At 40.5% G+C, this 22,979-nt stretch overlaps 1 protein-coding gene across 1 annotated transcript in view; it reads right to left on the bottom strand.

Annotated features, from left to right (window-relative positions):
* LOC126187899 (synaptic functional regulator FMR1) overlaps positions 1-22,979 on the bottom strand; it is a 232,578-nt gene that overhangs the window by 135,906 nt on the left and 73,693 nt on the right. The window contains 2 exon segments of the mRNA XM_049929253.1: positions 1,477-1,614; positions 21,017-21,164. Of these exon segments, the coding sequence (XP_049785210.1) occupies positions 1,477-1,614; positions 21,017-21,164 (286 nt within the window).

Genomic DNA, 22,979 nt, shown 5'->3' with positions numbered 1-22,979 from the left:
GGTCTAGAACAGGGTCCTTAAAATGAAAATGGTGTAAGAGTTCACAGGAAACTTTTTGTAAAAGTGGGCTAAAAATACCAATTTTTGGCCATGCACAAAAATGGTCAACTTTGCACTTGATCTGTAAACTACTGGAAAGCAGGAGCAGCCTGAAATTTTATATTCAAAGGCCTCGTATTAACAAGTTATTGTGTGAAAAGTTAAAGGTTTATCCCACAATCACTTCTGGGGATATGAAAACCTAACCTTCACTTTTTATCATTCTAAGGAAATTTATTTTACATCGGAAATACATAAAATCTAAGGGAATTCTGAACTATTCCCAATTTGTTGTTTAGGGGAAATATAAAGCAGTTCAGCTTGGGAGTGTTTACTGGTCATTCGTGATCAGCTCCGGCAGCAGCCTCACCTATTTCTGAGAGTTTGTTGTTGATCTTGGGTCTGACAGTTTATGCTGTTTGGTTATAAATGCACCATACTTGTTATAAGGAAAAGTCAAATGTAATTGAGACAGATGGAAGGCAAGCAAGTAAACTGCTGATTATTTCAAAGGTAATCACCATAACTGTTAACACACTTAGTTTGAGATAAGGTGGTCAGTGCCTTCACGGCAAAATGTTTGCAGCTGCCTACATAACCATGATTGTACCCAGGTGTCTAAATAAATGGCCACAAGTGCCTTCCTTCAGAATTGCATAGGGAGAGAGCAGGACTGTGTGGAGGGAGTGTATGAGCTTCCCAGAGAAATTTCTGAAGTGTAGTCAAACCAACCTTGCAAATATGCCTCATCCAAGTCCTCGTAATTGGAATGAGTACACACAGTTTATCGCTTACTACATTTTCCTTGTCCACACAGTGAAACTTCAGCATCACGTTTTAATTTATAACTTTCTTACTACTAACTATTTGCAGTACCCTTTGCAGACAGTATCTATATGTATCTCTGAATGTACCTGCAAAACAATCAACGTAAGAGAAATAGTCCACGAGATGACATCAAACATCGACATGTACGAATATACTGTTTTTGTTTAAAATGGGAGTGCAAAATTACACAGACTATATTCATCCAGTGTTTTATTATGAGAGCATTTAGTGACTTCTAATAAAGTTTAAACATAATTTCCCATCTTTTCTGAGCTACTGTTCACTCACATGCTTAATGTCAAATATTTAACACATTAACCCATTTGTGAAGTAATCAGATGTTTGAAGTTTTTTTTTTACACATGTGAGTTTCATTCTTTAAAAAATTGGCGGCTTGCTAATACAAAAAAAACTTACTGGACAATTATTTTCTACCCGATGAATTATAGAACTCTAAAGGCCGATCTATCTTTTCATTTATTTGCTGTGAATGATCAAAGATTTAAAGAATACATTTTGATATAATCAAGTTCGGTATTCAATGTTAAAAAATTCACTTTTCTTGTGGCATGTTATGACTTGTGTTTAAATGGTTAATAACAAACTTACCACACCACTTTTGTCCACAATTTCCTGAATGATCCTGCCATTCTTTCCAATGACTTTCCCCACCAACACTCGAGGAACTTGAATAGATTCTTCACTGTACTCCAACATGCTTCGAGCCTTTTTTACCGATTCAGCGGTCTGAAAACAAATGTTCAAAAATTTATTTTTTACTTTATGACATTGAGACAAAATGATTAGTATGCTATGAAGTTTCACAGTATTATTTTACATTGCTTTGTTCTCGCGTAAAGCACACTACTTATTTTTTCTTATGACAATGGAGTATGAAATTAAAATCTCTTGACTAATTGGTCTCTTAACCTCCAATGTTCTCTTTAGTACAGATTTTATTCCACACCTTTATTGTAAATTTTCCATTTAAGCTACTTGTAAATGTATCTCAATATAAATACTACAAGATGAATCCTCAGAATAAGCACTCAGATTTGTGACAATTAACGTTTTTATTTATGGTTGAATAGCTCTTTGGAAACATTTCCCACAGAGAGAGACCAATTTCATGTAGTCTCATTTTCGCAAGTACTTTACAATTATTCCCTGCAAAGATAGTCAAATATCTTTACCACATGGGAACATTTACAGAAAACCATTTTGCTTTTAAAAATGTGTCAACTCAAACGATCTTTCCATATTTGTAAATAACATCTTGCACATTCCTAAACAACTATTTGTCAGTGATCTGACTAAAGCCTATGATTGTGTTGATCAAAATGTTTTATTGAAGAAAGCTCGGCACTATGTCAGTTGCTCAATATGTAACCTACTGAAATCTAACTTCAAAGAGGAAGTAATTTTGTAAACAATGGACTGCAGATGGGCAAATTTGTTATGTAAGTGACTAGTTCCTCAGGTTTCTTCCCCAAGTCCATTTTTAATTCAGAATCAAGCTAACAGCCTGCCTATAGCAGTAATCAGTGAGCATAAATGAGCAATATTTGTTGATGACATTTGCACTTTTGACTGGTAAGGATGATATTCAAGAATGCATTTGATACTTTTCGAAATTCTCAAGGGGTTTACTGTCAGTTCCCTTTCTGTGAACTTCAACAAGTCTAACCCGATTCAATTTCATTATTCCATTGTGATGTACTGTTAATTAGCAATTACAGAGTAACTGCAGACTAAACTAAAAATCCTTTCAGACTAAACACCAATGGACACTTTGAAACACACAAACATAGGCTTCCGTGGCCATTGTCACAGTCAAAAAAATTTTTCTGGGTTTGTGACTACATTGTCAATACGTGAAACTACCGACGTTTTGGTCACTTTTGCAAATGACCTTCAGGTTGTTTTTGTTTACTGCTGAATGAGAAAACTTTTTCCTTATATACCTGCAAGGTGGCTGCTATCTAATTCTGATAGGCTGTTAATGATGAAGGGGAGGGATGTTAGAAGTTCTTTATTCATGTTCTTATTATTTCTTTCCATTGGTGGAAACCCGACATTTTGATTGGTGTTTGCGTTACTACTTATGATAGGTGGAAATTGGCAAATGGAAAACCAGGCAGCAGTTATGATGTGGGGTGGTTTTCGTGCTTTCTAGCACTGGTTGAGGTGCACCAGTACTCTATGTACCTGCGACCCTTGCGGTCTCCTGCACACTTGTGTGTATTGCTTCATGTGAGCTGTAGTCCCGCAATTCTGTTACTGCTGGCAGCCAAGACGTCTGTACCCATCTTCTCTGTTCATGTTGGCAGGTTGCTTGGCTATTTCTATTGCCCCTCTAATCTTCCTCCTGAAAATAAGAGGCTGTTTCTCCAGTATGCCAACTTCATCAAAATCAATTTGTTTACCATACTCATCCTGATGTTCTGCCACCACTGACTTGGGTGTGTTGTCTTACTCGGATATATCTTGTGTGTTCAGATATCTGTGTGCTGATGGGTCGCCTCGTTTCACCTACATACACTAATCCACATCCGCACCTGGTTTTGTGAACTCCAGCAGCATGCAGTTTGTCAACTGCATCTTTTGTTGTGCGAAGAACATCTTTAATTCTGTTGCTGCCTCTGAAATGAGCTTGATGCCTGTTCTGTGGAGAATTTTGCCCACCCATTCAGTGACACCTTTGAACATATGGTAATAGAGAGATGTTTGGTACCTTCTCCTGCTCTCCTCTATTGCCTCCATTGTCGCCATAGTTTCATCCCGTAACCATTGGCACCAAAAATGGACTTTACATTTTCTAGTCCACCCTTTGGATGTTCTTCATTGCTGATCCTGTGAGCCCTCTTTGTTAAAGTTTGCATGTCTAATTTCTTCTGCATAGTGTGGTGATGATAGGATGCATGTATAGCAGGCATCAAGCCAATTTTCCAAAACAGCAACAGAATACAAGATGTTCTTCACACAACAAAAGATTTAGTTTACGAACTACATGCTGCTGGAGTTTTACAAAATTAGGTGCAAATGTGGATCAGTGTATGTAGGTGAGAGAGGGTAACTTATCACCACACAGATACCTGAACACTACAGATATATCTGACTACGATAACACACCAAGTCAGTGGTGGCAGGACACCAGGATGAGTGCGTGAAACACATCTGTTTAGTTGAAGCTCAGGTACTGGCATAACAGCCTCTTACTTTCAGGAGAAAAATTAGAGTGCCAATAGAGAATAGGAAAGTGATCCACTAACATGAAGAGAGAATACGGGTACAGACTTCCAACGTCTTGGCTGCCAGCAATAACAGCTTTACTAGACAACAGCTCACATGAAGCAACACACAGAGGCACACGGGAGACTGCAGCGAGCACAGGTATATAAGAGTGCTGGCGCACCTCAGCCGGAACTAGAGAGCAGGAAAACAATGCCACGTCACAACTGCTGCCTGGTTTTCCATTTGCCAATTTCCACTAATCACAAGCAGTAATACAAACACCAATCAAAATGTCAGGTTTCCACCAATGAAAAGAAATAATAATAACACCAATAAGGAACTTCTAACATCCCTTCCAGTCGTTCATAACAGCCTACCAAAATTAGATAACAGCCATGTCTGCAGGTATATAAGGAAAAAAGTTCTCTCATTCAGCAATAAAGAAAAACACCCTGAAGGAGGTCACCTGCAACAGTGACCGAAACATCGGTAGTTTTACATTTTGACAATGCAGTCTCAAATCCAGAAAAAATTTACTGACTTCGAAACGTGTTTTCACTACAGTTTTTGGAAAGAAATTACGATGAATTGTTCCAATGTGACAGGAGCAATTGCAAAATAGTAGGGGTTTATTAATGACCGGGAATTCAAAAGGTCTACCTCATGGACTGTGTATGCCTGATGGCCTCATTCAACATGTTGAAGGTGTTCTGGCTATCACAGAGAACACAGGGTGCAATCAACTGCAGATTATGGCACAGTGTAACGAACAATTCAAATCATCTGCACTCCAACGTCATACTTCATCCATTCCCATCACTGGCAGAGAAGAGCAGCCTCACTGGTGCAGTTTCAATGGCGCTCACAAGCTGCAGCAATGTCCCCACGACGGATTTGTGATCCCTTCCTTAGCCAAGTAGAAGGCTTGGACCAGTGACATCGATGATTCTGCAACAAGCTAAGCTGTGACTTCCTGGACTCTCACCATTAGGTTATGAACTGTAGGGTCCCCCTAAATGTGCGGGGGTTCACACAAATCTTTTCTAGCTTAATTGACTCCTCACCCAATCCAGGCAATGAGAGCTGCAAAATGTCCCAAAGTATTAGTGACAGATCAAAAGAAAATGTCCCACACATGAAACCATTAAAATCTAAATGTGCAGAAAGATGGCTAAAACCCAAAATTGACAGCAGTGAGACCATTCTGTCATCAGTGGAGGAGATTTAAATAATCTAAGACTTGACTGAGATAATTACAGTTGTTAGTGGTGCGCATAGCGACGACATCCATTGAAACACTACATGCTTTCCCTGAAAATTATTTTGATTTAATACATTCATCATGAGTACTTCCAAAACTTTTGTCTTGATAGCAACATACAGACCTGACTCTTGAGGACTGTCCACATTGAAACTGGTATCAATGACAACTGTAGCAACAATGCTTTTTGAAGTAAACAGAGCAACTATAACAAGGAGATCGATTTACATGTCCAGAAAGTTAAAGTGGCATATCACATCTCAGAGGGAAGCTTGAAACATTTACTTCAGTGTAGGAGCATGTAGTGCAATAAGACTAGTTTAACATGCACTAGGTAGATGTGTACACAGAAGAATGGCTCATCATATGAGGGACACACTATAGCACACGGTCTCTGTAAAGAAACTTCGGGAGAGAGGCTACTGCATAACTAGGTGTGAAAGTATTGTGGTCTACAGATATAGAGATACAACAAACATATATGGCTGTCAAAAGGGGAGAACGTGAAACCTTCAATGAGCACCTAGTGGAATCTTATCAAAAGATCTCTCATAAATATTAAGGAAATTAGTCATACATTTTTAGGTTGCCAGTGGCACTTAAGTTAGTGTACAGCCACTCGTGTTAGCACAGGAACTGAAACTGAGGCTAGCAAAGCAACAGCAGAAACCCATAATTCAGTTTACAAATGTAGCTCTGCAAAGGAAGATGCAGAAATACAACTCCAGTTTAATTCTGGCACCACTGCAAGGATGACTAACACAAATATTAGTGTCAGTAGTGTTGAGAAATAACTGAAATCATGAAGATTAAGCAAGGCCGCAGGAATGCCAGCCTATGTCTATACAGAATACTGAGCAGAGTAAGGTCCCATTTTAACAAACTACAATAGACTGCACAAATACAAAACTATGTTCAGTGACAAACAAAATACAGGTCACACCCATCTTCAGGTAGCAATTACTGCCCAATACCATTTACGTCCATCAGTTCTAGTAGATGCTCTTAGTTAAAACACAATGAGGTACCTTTTAACAGAATGACCTCCCATCCACACCAACCAGCATGGGTTTCAAAAATAGCTTTCTCTGATATTTCATCTGGCTTCAGCACCTAGAGAAAGCGGTCGCAGGCTCCTGCATGCGTGTTTTCTAATTCAGGACAAGGCCTTTTTGCTTAAAGCTTAGATGTTTAGCAGCCTTTTCGTTATGCCTGTCTGTGACTCAACATTTCCTCTATATGGCGAGTAGCAATCTATTCTCTTCAGAATATTGTTGCGAACGCCAGACTTTGGATTTTTGGTAGAATACTATGGAAATGCTATATGTCTACAGAGACAAGATTGCTTATGTATACTTTTAAAGACTACATTTTAGAATATTGTTCGTGGATATTTAATACATCTAAAGGAAAGTCGCACAAATAGTCACAGGTTTGCCCAATTTCTGGTAGAGATCCACAGATGAGGGTTTAAAGAGGTGGTGAAGGGAGTAAGTGACAGGAAAATGGTCAGAGTGATAGTGAAGGAGATTGTTTGGAAATTCTGGGAGTATATACACCAGAAGTTGGATGTTCTCCTAAAGAGGAAATGTGGAGACATGTAACATGACAGAAGAGCACAATAATGAGCGCACTAAATGGATAGTGGACAAGACAATTGTAATGACTTCTGTAAAAGGAATGGACTAGCGGTAGGCAACACCTGGTCATAAGGTAACATGGTAGAGCCATGATTTGTCGACAATCTGTGGTAGGCTACATAATATGTGACCAGTATACAAAAAGAACAGCGAGAGAGATTTAATCAGCGACAGAGATTGAAAAGGAAATGGGGGATAAAAGACAAGAAACACAGATAATGTGAAAGTTGAAAGAAAAGAAACACAAAGAAGAATTTTAAAAAAGTAATGAGTAGCATATCGATGGATGAAATGAAGTCAGAAGAGAAATCAGGAAGTTTCAAAACACTGATGGTGGAAGTAGCAGAAAAAAATTATGGAAGAACCTGTGGCAAGGAAAGTTGAAACCAACACCCTTGTGGATGATAAGAGAAAGGGAGAGAGAGAGAGAGAGAGAGAGCTGCAAAGAAAAGAAAAACATTCTGTATAGGGTTTCAAGAGAATACTGAGGGAGGAGGGGGCAGGAGGAGAGAGAGAGAGAGAGAGAGAGAGAGAGAGAGAGAGAGAAGAAGAAGAAGAAGAAAGGGGAGACATAGTCAGGAAGAAGAGGAATGGATGGAATAGTCGACAAAAATAACAGAAGAGAATAGTTAAAAGAGTATCAAGATCCTCTGTGGAATGGTTATGGCTAAGAAAAGAGACATGAGGAAAAAATGTCAGGATAAAAATAATGTAAGAAAGGAAGTTTAGTATGTTTAGGAAATCATGCAGATGTTGAAAGAATATTCTGAAGTTACTAAACCACCAATGGAAATATGGAGGAGGAAAATGAGGAGCCTGTGGATGTAGATGCTGAGATGCACCTAATCTGGACAAAGATAAAGGAAGTGATAATGTAACAGGAGGAAAGGTAGCTGTACTGGGAATGTGGAGAGGGTGAAAGCAGCTGTCATTTAGAAGTACAGTGGTTTCATTAGGTCATGAGAACAGTGCAGAAAGAAACAATACCTTAAGATTAGAGTAAGGAAGAAGAGTTGCAGGAAATTGCCAAAACTGTAATGGAGTTAATTTGTTCTGTCATGTCGACTAGTTTGTGAAGATCCTGGGAAACAGTGTACAGACAAGAGGAGGTCGTCAGGCAGGAACTGTGTGTGTTTAAATGATGAAGATCAGCAATGGATCTAATTTTTAGTAAGAACTACAAGAGACTGAATACAGTAAGGCTTTAATAATTGTGTCCCTGGGTATTGGAAACAGGAGGATGCTGTTTTAGTATTTCATGCTTCAGTGTAAGTTCCAAACACCAGACTTATTAGTGTTGGCACATAGCGAGCTTTTGCGCAAAACTAAAATGCCAATTTAATTTATAACAGAGAATAATTTCCCCTCTTGTTACCAAGTCTTGGCATGGCATATTAGCAATTTGTGGGAGGCTACCAAACCTGCCTTCGATGAAGAATATTTCTGACTAGTTTCAACAAATTAGACCAACATAAACTGCAAAATTGGCGTGCCTTACACACAGCACAGCCTTATCAGCCATGAAGTCAGACATTAAGAACAAAGTCAATTAAACCCACAAAATTATTGAATGACTGTAAAATTATAGTTGCAACACTGATGTAACTAATGAATCTATAAAATGTTTATTTCATTGCTCTTGTATTATTGGTGGACATAGACAAGGGCAATTACAAGACAGCAGTGGACAGAAAACTGGATAGCTACATTGCTGAAAATTATAAGCATGGAGAATTCATTTTAGTCATTCCCTCTCAGTTTGCTTGTACCAAGGATAGATAAATTGTTCAGAATATAGTACAAATTGGCATTCTTCCATTCTTATAGCATAATAGTAGTTGGTATCAATTACAGAACAAGAATTGTGCGAGGAAGCACTGTTACATAGTTTCTCATTCAGTTATTCAGAGGGAATCTAATTGTTGCAATATTTAGCCCTTTTCAGTGTATTTGAATGTTATTGTTGCTGTCCAATAAAGGAAATTTTAATTTTTCATTGAGTTTAACTTGGTATGGTAACGACGTATAAAAAGCTTAAAAAGGAAACTCTAGGACATGGTAATGTTCAGACAGTCATGGAGGATACTGAACCAGCCACTATGGACCAACCTCTTACAGCTCTGCTACCTGAATTATTCCACAGAGGCTGAACTGGTATTGAAGAAACAGGAGGTAATGTCTGAAAAACAGGAAAAAACTTGCAGACTAAAAATGATTCAACCAATGCTCAAACTGCCATACACGAGATATGCGAGTCTCTTAAACTGGGGGGGCAAAATTTTAGAATCTCACTCTGTGTTATGCAATAATATCTCTGAATTTCATGCCAACTTAGCTAATCAGATTAGCTGAGTTAAAGACAACACATCAGGACTTGCTGGATGCCGTTTCACACTTAATCACAAATTCACCAGTGCCATGAAACCTTTTCCGGAAAAGATAAAGAATTGGCAGTCCAAATTGCGAATATCTCTCTGGAACACGACAAAATGATCAATCTGCGTTACAAAAGAATCATTTCAGGCTTGCACTGACACTAGATTAGTGGAAACCTAGAAAATGGATTTTATGAGATTAAAACCCAACTCTGGGAAGATTTTGCACAGTGGTGAGCTACATTTAACAACCAAGTAAAATCTGTAAACAAGGAACTAGCTGACAGCAAGGAAGCACTCTGTGTTTACCAGACAGGTATCCCTAAATCTGAATGGATACCTGCACAGGCTCTGAAGTCTGTAGTGTCGCCAGGCAGATCTTGATACGAACCCGTAACTTCATATGCTTAGTATGTGGGGCTGATGGTGGATTACACTACAAGATGATCATAGAAGAGAAACTGACTGAACAGGCTACTGAAAGTCATTAACCCAGATAAAAGCAGCATTCACACAGTCTTATTCATACAGGGTGTCCAGAAAAGGGCTCCCTGATTTTAAAATTAAATATCTCGAAAACAAAGATCGATAGAGGAATGCAGTAAACGGTATGTTTATTGTGAAAGCCGTAAGCAGTTTATACAGCAGTTTGAAATAATAGTTACAAAAGCTGCTAACAGATGGCACTGTATGCTCGTATCAGCATACATAAGTGAAATAATTGTATGAAAATAATCTTTGCAAACAATCACATCACAATGTTTTCAAAATGTTCACCATTGGCACTACAGAGCTGGCGCAAACTAAGAATGAAATTCGCCATCACATTTCGTAGTGTCTCAACCGAAATGGATTCACATGCCAGAGAGATCGCCGATTCAAGCTCACCCAGTGTGGCGGGGTGCTTCGGGTAGACCATTTCTTTCACTGTGCCCCACAAAAAAATGTCACAGGGAGTCAAATCCGGCGAATATGGAGGCCAATCCATGCCTGCACCAGTAAATTTGGGATATTCCAAAGCAATGACTCAATTCCCGAAGTATTCCTCAAGAAAGCAAAACACTTGTTCGGTCCGATGTGGTCGGGCTCCATCTTGCATAAACCATTCAGTACCTGGTCGATCCTCTAACGCTTGCTGTGTGGCAACAAATTGTTCCAAAATTGCAACGTAACGTGCACCAGTGACTGTTTCTCGAATGAAAAAAGGGCCAATAATGCCTCTGCTGCATACTGCAGCCCACACAGTAACTTTAGGAGAATACAGGGGTTTCGCTTTACACCAATATGGCTTTTCGGAACCCCAAAATAGTAGTTCTGCTTATTCACGTATCCATTCACATTCAGGTGGAAGTGTGCTTCATCTGTAAACCAGATGCAGCCAACATCAAATCCTTCACTATCAATCATTGTGAGCATCTGATTAGCAAAGGCAACCCTTTGTTGCACAACTCGTACGGGTTGGCCTGGTGCGTTTGAATTTTGAATGGAAACATGTGTAGGCTCTTTCTCAGTATTTTCTGCGTGCTGGAATGCTTCAAACCAGTCTCAGATGCAATTCTACGGACGGATGACATTGGATTTCACTGAATAATTCCAGAAACTGTGGCGATATTTTCAGGCGTAACTGCAGTTTGCTTGCAGCCAACATGCCACACTAGATCAGCAGTTACGCTGCCTGTTCGTTGATATCTTGCGATGAGCGTACGAATGGTTTTCGCATTGGGTACTTTTTGAACTTTAAACCGTGCTTGAAAACTTCGCCTTGTTGCCGTAGGACTCTCTTCTAACCTGTGGTACTCTAGCACCAGAAAAACACGTTGTTCAATGGAGTACATAGTTTTAATCTCTTCCTTCAGTACGCTAACCTCCTTTCACGTTTCAATAGTGGAACCGATCGCTCTGGGCTTCAGATCACTATTTATACTAGGCATTACATATGACGATTACAGCACCATCTGTTAGCAGCTATTATTTCAAACTGCTGTATAAACTTCTTACAGCTTTCACAATAAACATACCGTTTACTGCATTCCTCTATCGGTCTTTGTTTTCGAGATATTTAATTTTGAAATCAGGGAGTCCTTTTCTGGACACCCTGTATGAGCCTTTAAAGACACACTACTTATTGATATGAATGGTTGGTTTAAAGGAGAGGGAGAAGGGATCAAACTGCGAGGTCATCAGTCCCTTGTTCCCGGTAAAATAATTACACAAAGGAAAGAAGAAAAGAAAGGAGACGTACAGTACAAGTACAGGAGAATTGCAGAACCAGAAGAACGACAGGACAGCCCACACTAATATGGACAAAACAAGAAAAGAAAACCACAGAGATAAGCAAGAAACAGGTACAAGGGCTAAAAACAAGAGCAGATGACCGTGGCTGGCCGACCACGAGAATAAAAAGGAAAAGCCAGCCACTCTGCGACACACCAAAACATCCAGCCTAAAGGCACTAGGGTGGAGGACACAAGGGACAAGGGACATGTGTGAAAACTTATATAGAATGATAAAACCCACAGTCAGCTGGACGCTTCACCAACACTGAGGTGGGTCAGTGCGGCGCAGAAGGTAGTCGTGTGTCACCCAAGCGTGGCCAATGTGGAGCCAACAGAGAACCACAGAGTCCCTACGAGACGCCCACATGGAGGTCTTCCACACATTCGTAGTCTCCTTAATGGCACACAGTTTGTTGTGCATACTGTTACGCCAGTCCATCTCCCAAAGACGCATAACCTTGCAGCATAGTACTGAACAAACTTCAGTTGCAGAGAAGCCGATCTCCAAAAGTGGTTTCTGCATAGCCTGTTTGGCCAGTCCGTCAGTAAGTTTGTTGCCTGGGATTCCGACGTGACCTGGGATCCTAACAAACCCCACTGAACGACTGGACCGTTCCAGGGCATAGATGGACTCCCAGATGGTCGCTACCAAAGATGACAAGGGTAGCACTGGTCGATAACTTGTAGGCTGCTCAAGGAGTCAGCACACAGCAGAAATGACTTCCCTGGGCATGAACAGATGTGCTCAATAGCAAGAGATATAGACACCAGCTCGGCAATGAAAACACTGCAGCCATCGAGGCAGGAATGCTGTTCAACATGTCCTCCATGGACATACACGAAGCCAACGTGATCATCAACCATTGAGCTGTCGATGTAAACCACTTCATGGACCTGGTATATGCCAAGAATCGAGAGGAAGTGGCAGCGGAGAGCAGTGGGGTTAACGGAGTCCTTACGGCTACTCTGTACCATATTTAAGCTCTTATGGGGTGTGATGGTTACAAAACCATTTCCCAGCTTGTCACAGTCAAGTAATGCCTGTGACTGGGCAGAGGATGCTGTTTTGATCAAGACTGACCCAGTTCTCATTTTGGACAAGCCCTCCACCTCCCCAAACTTGTCCTCTAAATGCTCAACAAAAAACCGAGGCTTCTCGTCATTAAAGATTCCCCATCAGCTCTCGAATGTACAAGGTACCGGGGTGAATAAGAGCTGCTGCCATCCTTAGTATGACATTTGAGGTCTTACTTCTGTGAGATGAATTGAGCCTGTGAATGCTTAGAGACTGCTGTTGTTTGACCACCAGCAAGAGAGGATGTACTACGCTTCATCACGTGTCATCCGCCCTGATGTCACCCACTTCGAAAAGGGGCCCTCGCAACGGGTGCCACCTAGCCGCAGCAAAGGCCACCTGGCAGGATGGCCATTGCCGGGGGTCACAATGCCCCAGGGAGATGGGTATCTACCCCTTGGCATACGTGGGTAGTTAATGGCGCAGGCATCAGCAGAGCGATCCCTGTGTGGCCAGGGGCCTACAACCAACAGTGTACATGGCGGCTCCACCGCAATGGACTGGCTACCGTGCTGGATATCAGGTGCAACCAAGCAAACAAGTTCATTATCATCGTAAGCGTAGAAAACGATACTGCACAGTTGATGGAAGGGTGGGTGACCTCGTCCAACAGCTGGAGAATGAGCAGAAGTGCAGATCCACGTCGACGAAGGATGCGAGAAGTCTCAGCACATGGACACGATGCACCATGTAAAACTTACTCTTCAGGAAAATTTTGGAAAATGGAGGTCAAACCCTATAGGGAACCATCACATAAAGGCTGAAATGAGAGAAACTCCTTTTAGTTGCCTCTTACGACTGGCAGGAATACCTCGGGCCAATTCTAAACCCCAGACCTGCAGGGTGTCACATGGATGCAGCTCTATAGTCTGTTAAGGCTGCTGAGTTTTGTACCACATATCGAAAATTTGAAACAGTATTTTGCAGCAGAGTTCAAGAAAGATTAAGGAAAGAGGTCTTTAATCCTGCACAGTTCAATTTCAGACAGTCTGTGTAAATACACTACTGGCCATTAAAATTGCTACACAACAAAGTTGACATGCTACAGAAACAAAATTTAACCGACAGGAAGAAGATGCTGTGATATGCAAATGATTAGCTTTACGGAGCATTCACACAAGGTTGGCGCCAGTGGCGACACCTACAACGTGCTGACATGAGGAATGTTTCGAACCGATTTCTCATACACAAACAGCAGTTGACCGGCATAGCCTGGTGAAACGTTGTGATGCCTCGTGTAAGAAGGAGAAATGCGTACCATCACGTTTCAGACTTTGATAAAGGTCGGATTGTAGCCTATCGCGATTGCGGTTTATCGTATCGCGACATTGCTGCTCGCGTTGGTCGAGATCCAATGATTATTAGCAGAATATGGAATCAGTGGGTTCAGGAGGGTAATATGGAATGCCGTGCTGGATCCCAACGGCGTTTTGTCACTAGCAGTCGAGATGACAGGCATCTTATCCTCATGGCTATAACGGACCGTGCAGCCATGTCTCGATCCCTGTGTCAACAGATGGGGACGTTTGAAAGACAACAACCATCTGTACGAACAGTTCGACAACGTTTGCAGCAGCATGGAATATTAGCTCGTAAATCATGGTTGCGGTTACCCTTGACGCTGCATCACAGACAGGATGGCCTGCGATGGTGTACACAATGACAAACCTGGGTGCACGAATAGCAAAACGTTATTTTTTGGATGAATCTAGGTTCTGTTTACAGCATCATGATGGTCGCATCCGTGTTTGGCGACATCGTGGTGAATGCACATTGGAAGCGTGTTTTCGCCATCGCCATACTGGCGTATCACCCGGCGTGATGGTATGGGATGCCACTGGTTACACGTCTCTGTCACCTCTTGTTCGCATTGACGGCACTTTGAACAGTGGACGTTACATTTCAGATGTGTTATGACCCGTGGCTCTACCCTTCATTCGATCCCTGCGAAACCCTACATTTCAGCAGGATAATGCAAGACTGCATGTTGCAGGTTCTGTACGGGCCTTTCTGGATACAGAACATGAACAACTGCTGCCCTGGCCAGCACATTCTCCAGATCTCTAACCAATTGAAAACGTCTGGTCAATGGTGGCCGAGCAACTGGCTCGTCACAATACGCCCGTCACTACCCTTGATGAACTGTGGTATCAGGATCTATGCACCCAAATTGCGTGAAAATGTACTCACATGTCAGTTCTAGTATAATATATTTGTCCAATGAATACCTGTTTATCATCTGCATTTCTTATTTGTGTAGCGATTTTAATGGCCAGAAGTGTAATTCGAAAAATATGGTAACAAGGCCACATACTGGGAGAAATCTCTCTCTCACGAGTATGTATTGCACATATTAAAGGCCAAATTGCCAGCTGAAATCAGGGAGAAGTTTGTTCATGCATCCAACCAAATCTAAGTTTTCCTTCTGGAACTAAACAGGATTGATCTCTTGCATGAAGATGAAGCATTAGCAACACAGGATGTCAGTCAATCTGATGGACCAGGATATCAAATACGGAAGGGTGCAATGGACTTTGAAATTACAGGAAAACAAAAATAACCAAACCAAGCACATTGCATAGCGAGTGTGCAAACAACTGCTGGTAATGAACAGTATGGAGAAATAGTAACATTAGGAATCTATACAGTATAACACAAGCTATCGAATTCTGAGCAGGTACGATCAGTGGCAGAGTAGCCAACCATGCCCGTTGAACAACACTGATTCGAGAAATCTAGCCCCAGTAATTAAAGAGGTGATATATGACAATTGTGCTGTACCTCAATATTCAGTAAACTAAATGTGACCACCTACTGTACCAGAGCGTTGGTAACAGATAGAGCAAGGGGCGTGACCAAAAAATCAAAATCTTAAGGTACAATAATGATAAAATGGATGTAAGAGGAGTCAGCACAAGATCCTAATCCTTGAAAAGTTAATAATTTGTCCATTTCATGATCCCAGTACATGCTGAAATTGGAAAAATTCTAGATATATCAGTAAATGCCATTTAGACAGCATTGTTCAAATAAACATCGGACAGAGCCCAGTTGCCGACAATTCCAGTAACAAACTGTCACATTATAGGAGCATACAATGACCATCACTCAATGTATGACTGCAGACACATCTCAATGTCAAGCTAGGAAACTTAGCAATTGGAAACACCTTCCTAGTCAATCCAATTCTGATTGTGTATTGCATTATGGGGTTTGACCTTATGCGGAACAGAGGCAATAGCGAAGTGTTCTTTGGGCAAGTTCCATCTTACAAGTGACTGCATTCCAGTCACAGTGAATTTATTGAGTCAACAATGTCCAAGGAAAATACCATCAGGAAAACTGCTGCCAGTAACATACATTCTGTCTCTACATGAAAAAACCCAATTTAACATCTCTGAATCAAATGCATTTTCACAAACATAACAGGCTGAGTTATTTAACCTACTTCAACAATATGCTTAGGTCTTTAAAGAAAAACCAGGAGTGATATGAGGATACGTATAGCATCTTTATGTTGCACTCCACTGTAAATACTGTCATGGTCTAAGTCAGTGACATGGGCAAGGAAATCTGCTGTCGACTTCACCCCCACAAGGACAAAGGAAAAAAAGGGGACTTCACCCCCACAAGGACAAAGGAAAAAAAGGGGACTTCACCCCCACAAGGACAAAGGAAAAAAAGGGGACTTCACCCCCACAAGGACAAAGGAAAAAAAGGGGACTTCACCCCCACAAGGACAAAGGAAAAAAAGGGGACTTCACCCCCACAAGGACAAAGGAAAAAAAGGGGACTTCACCCCCACAAGGACAAAGGAAAAAAAGGGGACTTCACCCCCACAAGGACAAAGGAAAAAAAGGGGACTTCACCCCCACAAGGACAAAGGAAAAAAAGGGGACTTCACCCCCACAAGGACAAAGGAAAAAAAGGGGACTTCACCCCCACAAGGACAAAGGAAAAAAAGGGGACTTCACCCCCACAAGGACAAAGGAAAAAAAGGGGACTTCACCCCCACAAGGACAAAGGAAAAAAAGGGGACTTCACCCCCACAAGGACAAAGGAAAAAAAGGGGACTTCACCCCCACAAGGACAAAGGAAAAAAAGGGGACTTCACCCCCACAAGGACAAAGGAAAAAAAGGGGACTTCACCCCCACAAGGACAAAGGAAAAAAAGGGGACTTCACCCCCACAAGGACAAAGGAAAAAAAGGGGACTTCACCCCCACAAGGACAAAGGAAAAAAAGGGGACTTCACCCCCACAAGGACAAAGGAAAAAAAGGGGACTTCACCCCCACAAGGACAAAGGAAAAAAAGGGGACTTCACCCCCACAAGGACAAAGGAAAAAAAGGGGACTTCACCCCCACAAGGACAAAGGAAAAAAAGGGGACTTCACCCCCACAAGGACAAAGGAAAAAAAGGGGACTTCACCCCCACAAGGACAAAGGAAAAAAAGGGGACTTCACCCCCACAAGGACAAAGGAAAAAAAGGGGACTTCACCCCCACAAGGACAAAGGAAAAAAAGGGGACTTCACCCCCACAAGGACAAAGGAAAAAAAGGGGACTTCACCCCCACAAGGACAAAGGAAAAAAAGGGGACTTCACCCCCACAAGGACAAAGGAAAAAAAGGGGACTTCACCCCCACAAGGACAAAGGAAAAAAAGGGGACTTCACCCCCACAAGGACAAAGGAAAAAAAGGGGACTTCACCCCCACAAGGACAAAGGAAAAAAAGGGGACTTCACCCCCACAAGGACAAAGGAAAAAAAGGGGACTTCACCCCCACAAGGACAAAGAAAAAAAAAGGGACTTCACCCCCACAAGGACAAAGAAAAAAAAGGGACTTCACCCCCACAAGGACAAAGAAAAAAAAGGGACTTCACCCCCACAAGGACAAAGAAAAAAAAGGGACTTCACTCCCACAAGGACAAAGAAAAAAAAAGGGACTTCACCCCCACAAGGACAAAGGAAAAAAAAGGGACTTCACCCCCACAAGGACAAAGGAAAAAAAAGGGACTTCACCCCCACAAGGACAAAGGAAAAAAAAGGGACTTCACCCCCACAAGGACAAAGGAAAAAAAAGGGACTTCACCCCCACAAGGACAAAGGAAAAAAAAGGGACTTCACCCCCACAAGGACAAAGGAAAAAAAAGGGACTTCACCCCCACAAGGACAAAGGAAAAAAAAGAGACTTCACCCCCACAAGGACAAAGGAAAAAAAAGGGACTTCACCCCCACAAGGACAAAGGAAAAAAAAGGGACTTCACCCCCACAAGGACAAAGGAAAAAAAAGGGACTTCACCCCCACAAGGACAAAGAAAAAAAAAGGGACTTCACCCGCACAAGGACAAAGAAAAAAAAAGGGACTTCACCCCCACAAGGACAAAGAAAAAAAAGACTTCACCCCCACAAGGACAAAGAAAAAAAAGACTTCACCCCCACAAGGACAAAGAAATGTGACCACTAGACTGAAGGGTAGTTAATGTGACAAATGTATCACTATGGAAATTAGGTAAGTGTAGATGTGTCACTGTTTTCCAACCTGTGTTGATTATTTATATGCATCTATGATGTGGAGCTGATAGATGCTACGTGAAAGACTTCAATCAAGATTATGAGTAGTTGATTTTTCATTATGTGTACACCAGTGAATAATCACAACCCTTGTCAAGAGAGCAATAGTTGTATCACTAGATACTTAAGTGTATTTCTTAGATACCAGTCAACATAAAATTTTCTGGAATGATTGATTATACTCACCATTTATATCCATACACTGATCTGGTTAAGAAAAAACAATGATCTGCCTGAATTCTGAATAATTAATAATGTGATTTCAATTCAGGGAATCAGTTTAATGTTAATTTTAGTTCTTAACCCGCATGACCTTGGTATTAGTGGGTGAGTCATTGGGATGAGTATCCTGTATTACTGCATTTTGCCCCAATTAATTCCTGGAAGGTATTGTGCTTGTGACCCTTGAGCCAAATGCAGGTTGAATTTAAAATTAATAATTTTAAAAAATTTAGAATTAGTTTTTGAAGTTTTACTGTACTGGCTAACTGCACACACTTTGAACACGGGAACAGTGAGAATGATATAAGGAAATTCCTGAGATACTGAATTGAACAATGGAACATCCAGGATGGAATGTAACAATATTATGAAAAGGATAGTTGCTACTCACCACATAGAGATGCCAAGCCACTGATACGCACAACAAAACGACTGTCACAAAGTGAGTCTTCGCTCAACAAGGCTTCATTGAGATCACACACACACACACACACACACACACACACACACACACACACACACACACACACACACAGTCTCTGGCATGTCGAAGAGACACCAATTGAAAGCTACAAAAGCAAACATTTTATGAGTAAAGCTAAGGATACAAACACAAAAACTCCACCCAAAAGTATCAGTAACAGAATAGTAGTAGTAATAATTTTCTGATAAAATCTCAATCAAAATTACGGAGAAGATTAACTCATCTACAATTTACACAGTGCGGCACGGAAACTTCCTTATTTCGAATGTGCGGCACGCAGCGGCTGTTACTCATTGAGTGGGTTTCAGTGCAATCGAAAGTGAGATTTTTTTTTTAAAGGTTAGTTTAGTAACGATCATGCTGTAGACAAGAGAGGAGCACACATTTGCCACTGCAGCCTACTTTTCGAATGGACATTCAGTTATCAGAACGTAGCGTGCATTCAGGAAACAATTCAACATCGGGCCTGCGATACTAGAAGTGTGCAGAAAAAAACCAGGACCTTCAAAACCTTTTGAACATAGAATACAACAGCCATTGCTTCTCAGTATTTTTCAAATTTTGCTGCTAAACCATGGCAGGTCTTTTCTGTCCTTAATCCACTTACTCTGCACATACCTCTCCAAAGCACGATTTACAATACATTTAAACATCAGCCACAATTCCTCTACATTCATCATACTGGAACTAAATGATGTTAATTTATTGTCTAAGTGGAATACTATCAACTGTCTATCTCCTCTTTCTAGCAGAAATACTCTCCCAGCCTTCTCTATTTATTAACTTCAGTAACTCAAGTTACTATGATATCGTGGTCAGTACTCCCTGTCTCTATACTGATGATGTTGATTAGGTCTGGCATGTTTGTAGCTATGAGGTCCAAGATATTTCCATTGCGTGTCGGCTGTCTAACTCCTCAACACAGTTTTCAGAAAATGTGTTCTAAAGAACTTCACTAGACCATTTTTCTGTAAGTCCTGCAATGAATCTATAGCCGTCCCAGTCTGTACATAGTAGGTTGAAGTTGCCTCCAACTCATATTGCATGATCTGAGTATTTCTGCACAACCAATTGTAGAATTTCTGTCATAATAAAACCATCACAGTGAAATCAGGTGACCAGTAAAAATATCCAACAATTAACTTTCCAAATTTGACCTCAGTATAGACAATATTTTTCTCAACTACAATGAACACACCCCCTCCCTTTGCTAGCTTTCATCTTCAGACAATCCTGCTAGAAAAACCACACACACATCTAACTTGTTGAAAGATTCTTTCTTTTTGTGTGCCTGTCAACTCAAGGCTTCTACTATGCAGTGAGTGAGTCTCCTTTACTCCTAAAATATTAAAGTCCTACCTAAACTTTCCTTACCAGTCTATAAGCCTGACATGCATACTGTAGTGCAGTTTTGATGCCCATAACTTTGAAATAATTGCACTATTGGTGGACAGTTTGCTTTCATAATTTTTATGTACTTTCCTGCCCTGCAATTTCCATCATTACTGTTTAGTTTGTATATATAATACTGACAGTAGAATTTTTTAATGTTAGTGACAATACTATCTGCGTTTTGATAATGTACATCCAATATCCTTTCAAGAATTATACTGGCAAGTTGCACAGATAAATTTTTAAAATAATAATAAGTAAAAATATTAGGAAAAGGATAGTTGCAACTCATCACTGTATGGTGAGTAGCAATTACCTTTTTCATACTGTCGTTACATTCCATCTTGGCTTTTCCATTGTTTTATAGTGACACGTTCCATATACAAAATATTATTGCTGTATGGCTTCATGCAACACTTACACACTAAATAAAATACAGAAATCTTAATTGTGCACACAAACTATCACTCACCGAATGACTTCACGTACAGAACTAAGTGACACAACCAAACATTTTAGGCACTTTTATGGCTAAGTGAACACAGTTCCTTTCAAAGTTAAATACAACACACTGACTGTAAAAGCATACCTTTTTTGAACAAAGTAAAATCACTTACCTCGCCATGTATTTTGAACGTACAGGAATTTTCTTCAAGTTCAATATTCGTTATGCCTTCAACTTTCCGTGCCTGCTGAATATTAGCCCCATGTGCACCAATTGCTAAGCCCATCAAATCCTCCCGCACACTGAATTCATCTGTGTACCTGTAAAAAGAGAAAGAAGAACAAATAGAGTTTCGCAAGCTATAATAAATATTATCTGTATGATTTTTCTTTGAAGACCTTGAGCAAATGGTTTATCTACGATCACCAGTGTACAACAGGACTACTGTTCAAGCATAAATGGTAGTGTATATTGAATTAACTATGCTTTTCTCAAGTATTTTCAATGAACTTGCGACTTAAGCAACCTCTGGACAATCACAGAAGCCAAATGGTGTTTTCTTTAGCAACATCCCCATTCCCCTACGTGTCAATTCAATAAATTTTTTCTATGTTTCTGATGTATTTCAACTATTAACAGCACCATAGGCAGACCCAACTAACACACACTTTTCCCACAGGAATATCTTGCAGGGAGGTACTTGCTTCCTTTTCTCACGATACATCACCCTGAAAGTCACAAAGTAGGTTTTTCTAATAGTAGCATTCAACTAAAAAGAAAATACTACACCTGCCATGCAGACTACATGATTGCAGCAGAAACAAACTGATATTTTCAATTCAACTTAAAATTTGACAGAATCTAACCTTTATTAACCACATGTGCTCAAAAAGAAGCAGTCATTTATGTACATGCCTCGAAACACTGTAGAAGTTAATGTGAGACAGGAAATAACCCTTTAAGATAACCAATTTTGTCCAAGACGTAAAACATTCAAATTGGAGTTATAAAAGTGGCAAATAAATATAGCACTAATTTACTTATTTCATTTTATAGCCTTACAGGTTATTCATATAACATGGTTTTTCACAAAATGTGCATGTGAAATACAACGCTATATGGCCGTGCTTAATTACATACAATATGTGGATGAAAATGAACTGGCACTAAAAACCAAAAACAAAAAAGAACTGGTTCATGAGATAGTCCCTAATGTTTCCATGTTTTCCTATGTAAAGAAAGGTAGCAATGGTAATGAGGTACAATCAGAATTGCTCACACTTTTGCAACAGAGTATACCGTTCATAAATGGCAATGGAGATAAGACACCTGTTCATTGTATAGCTACTGTTAAGGATAAAAAAACTGTGTGTCATTTATGTAGCAATCTTGTCATGCAAGTGGTTTTCACAAATAATTTCAAATGTTTCAGGATGGAATTATGAACACAGCCTATTGCATTCTACTGGTAAATCACCTCTGAACAATAATTCTTTCATTGTGGCAGTTTTTAGCGGACTATTGACCGAAGTTAAGAAGGAGGAGGGGATGAGTTGGTAACGTGTGGGGTTGCGGCTGACAATCGTTTGCACTGGCACCGACACTACACACAACTACTAATACAAAAAAGATTGCTGTTTGCACTAGAGTTACTGTGCACAATGTTTTTACGTTTAAATATTGAATTGACTAGTTGTAGCTAGTATTTAATAAAAATCAGTGTGGTTCATGAGAACTGAAAAAGTTTTATTTAGTTTTCAACTATACCTTCCTGAAAATTATAAAACCTGTACTGATTAAGAATATCTCTATTTTGTCGTAATGGGAAAAAAAATTGACTTTTGCAAGCCTGAAGTAACTTTTTGGCAAAACTCTAATAGTGCACACACAGGAGAGAGAGAGAGAGAGAGAGAGAGAGAGAGAGATAGATATGACTACGCAGACTGGTGCCAGAATACTAAGCATGTGAAGCATGTGTGATACTGCAGTGGGTGCAGGAAAGGGAACAGGCAGGTGGAGGACAAGGACTGGCGAAGGTTGAGGCCAGGGGGTTATGGTAATGAAGGATATGTTGCAGGGAGAGTTCCAACCTGCACAATTGAGAAATGCTGTTTTTCTTTCCTGGAATTTCCTTT

The sequence above is a fragment of the Schistocerca cancellata genome, chromosome 1, assembly GCF_023864275.1.
Source record: "Schistocerca cancellata isolate TAMUIC-IGC-003103 chromosome 1, iqSchCanc2.1, whole genome shotgun sequence".
Classification (NCBI taxonomy): domain Eukaryota; kingdom Metazoa; phylum Arthropoda; class Insecta; order Orthoptera; family Acrididae; genus Schistocerca; species Schistocerca cancellata.
This window is presented reverse-complemented; position numbering and strand designations above follow the sequence as displayed.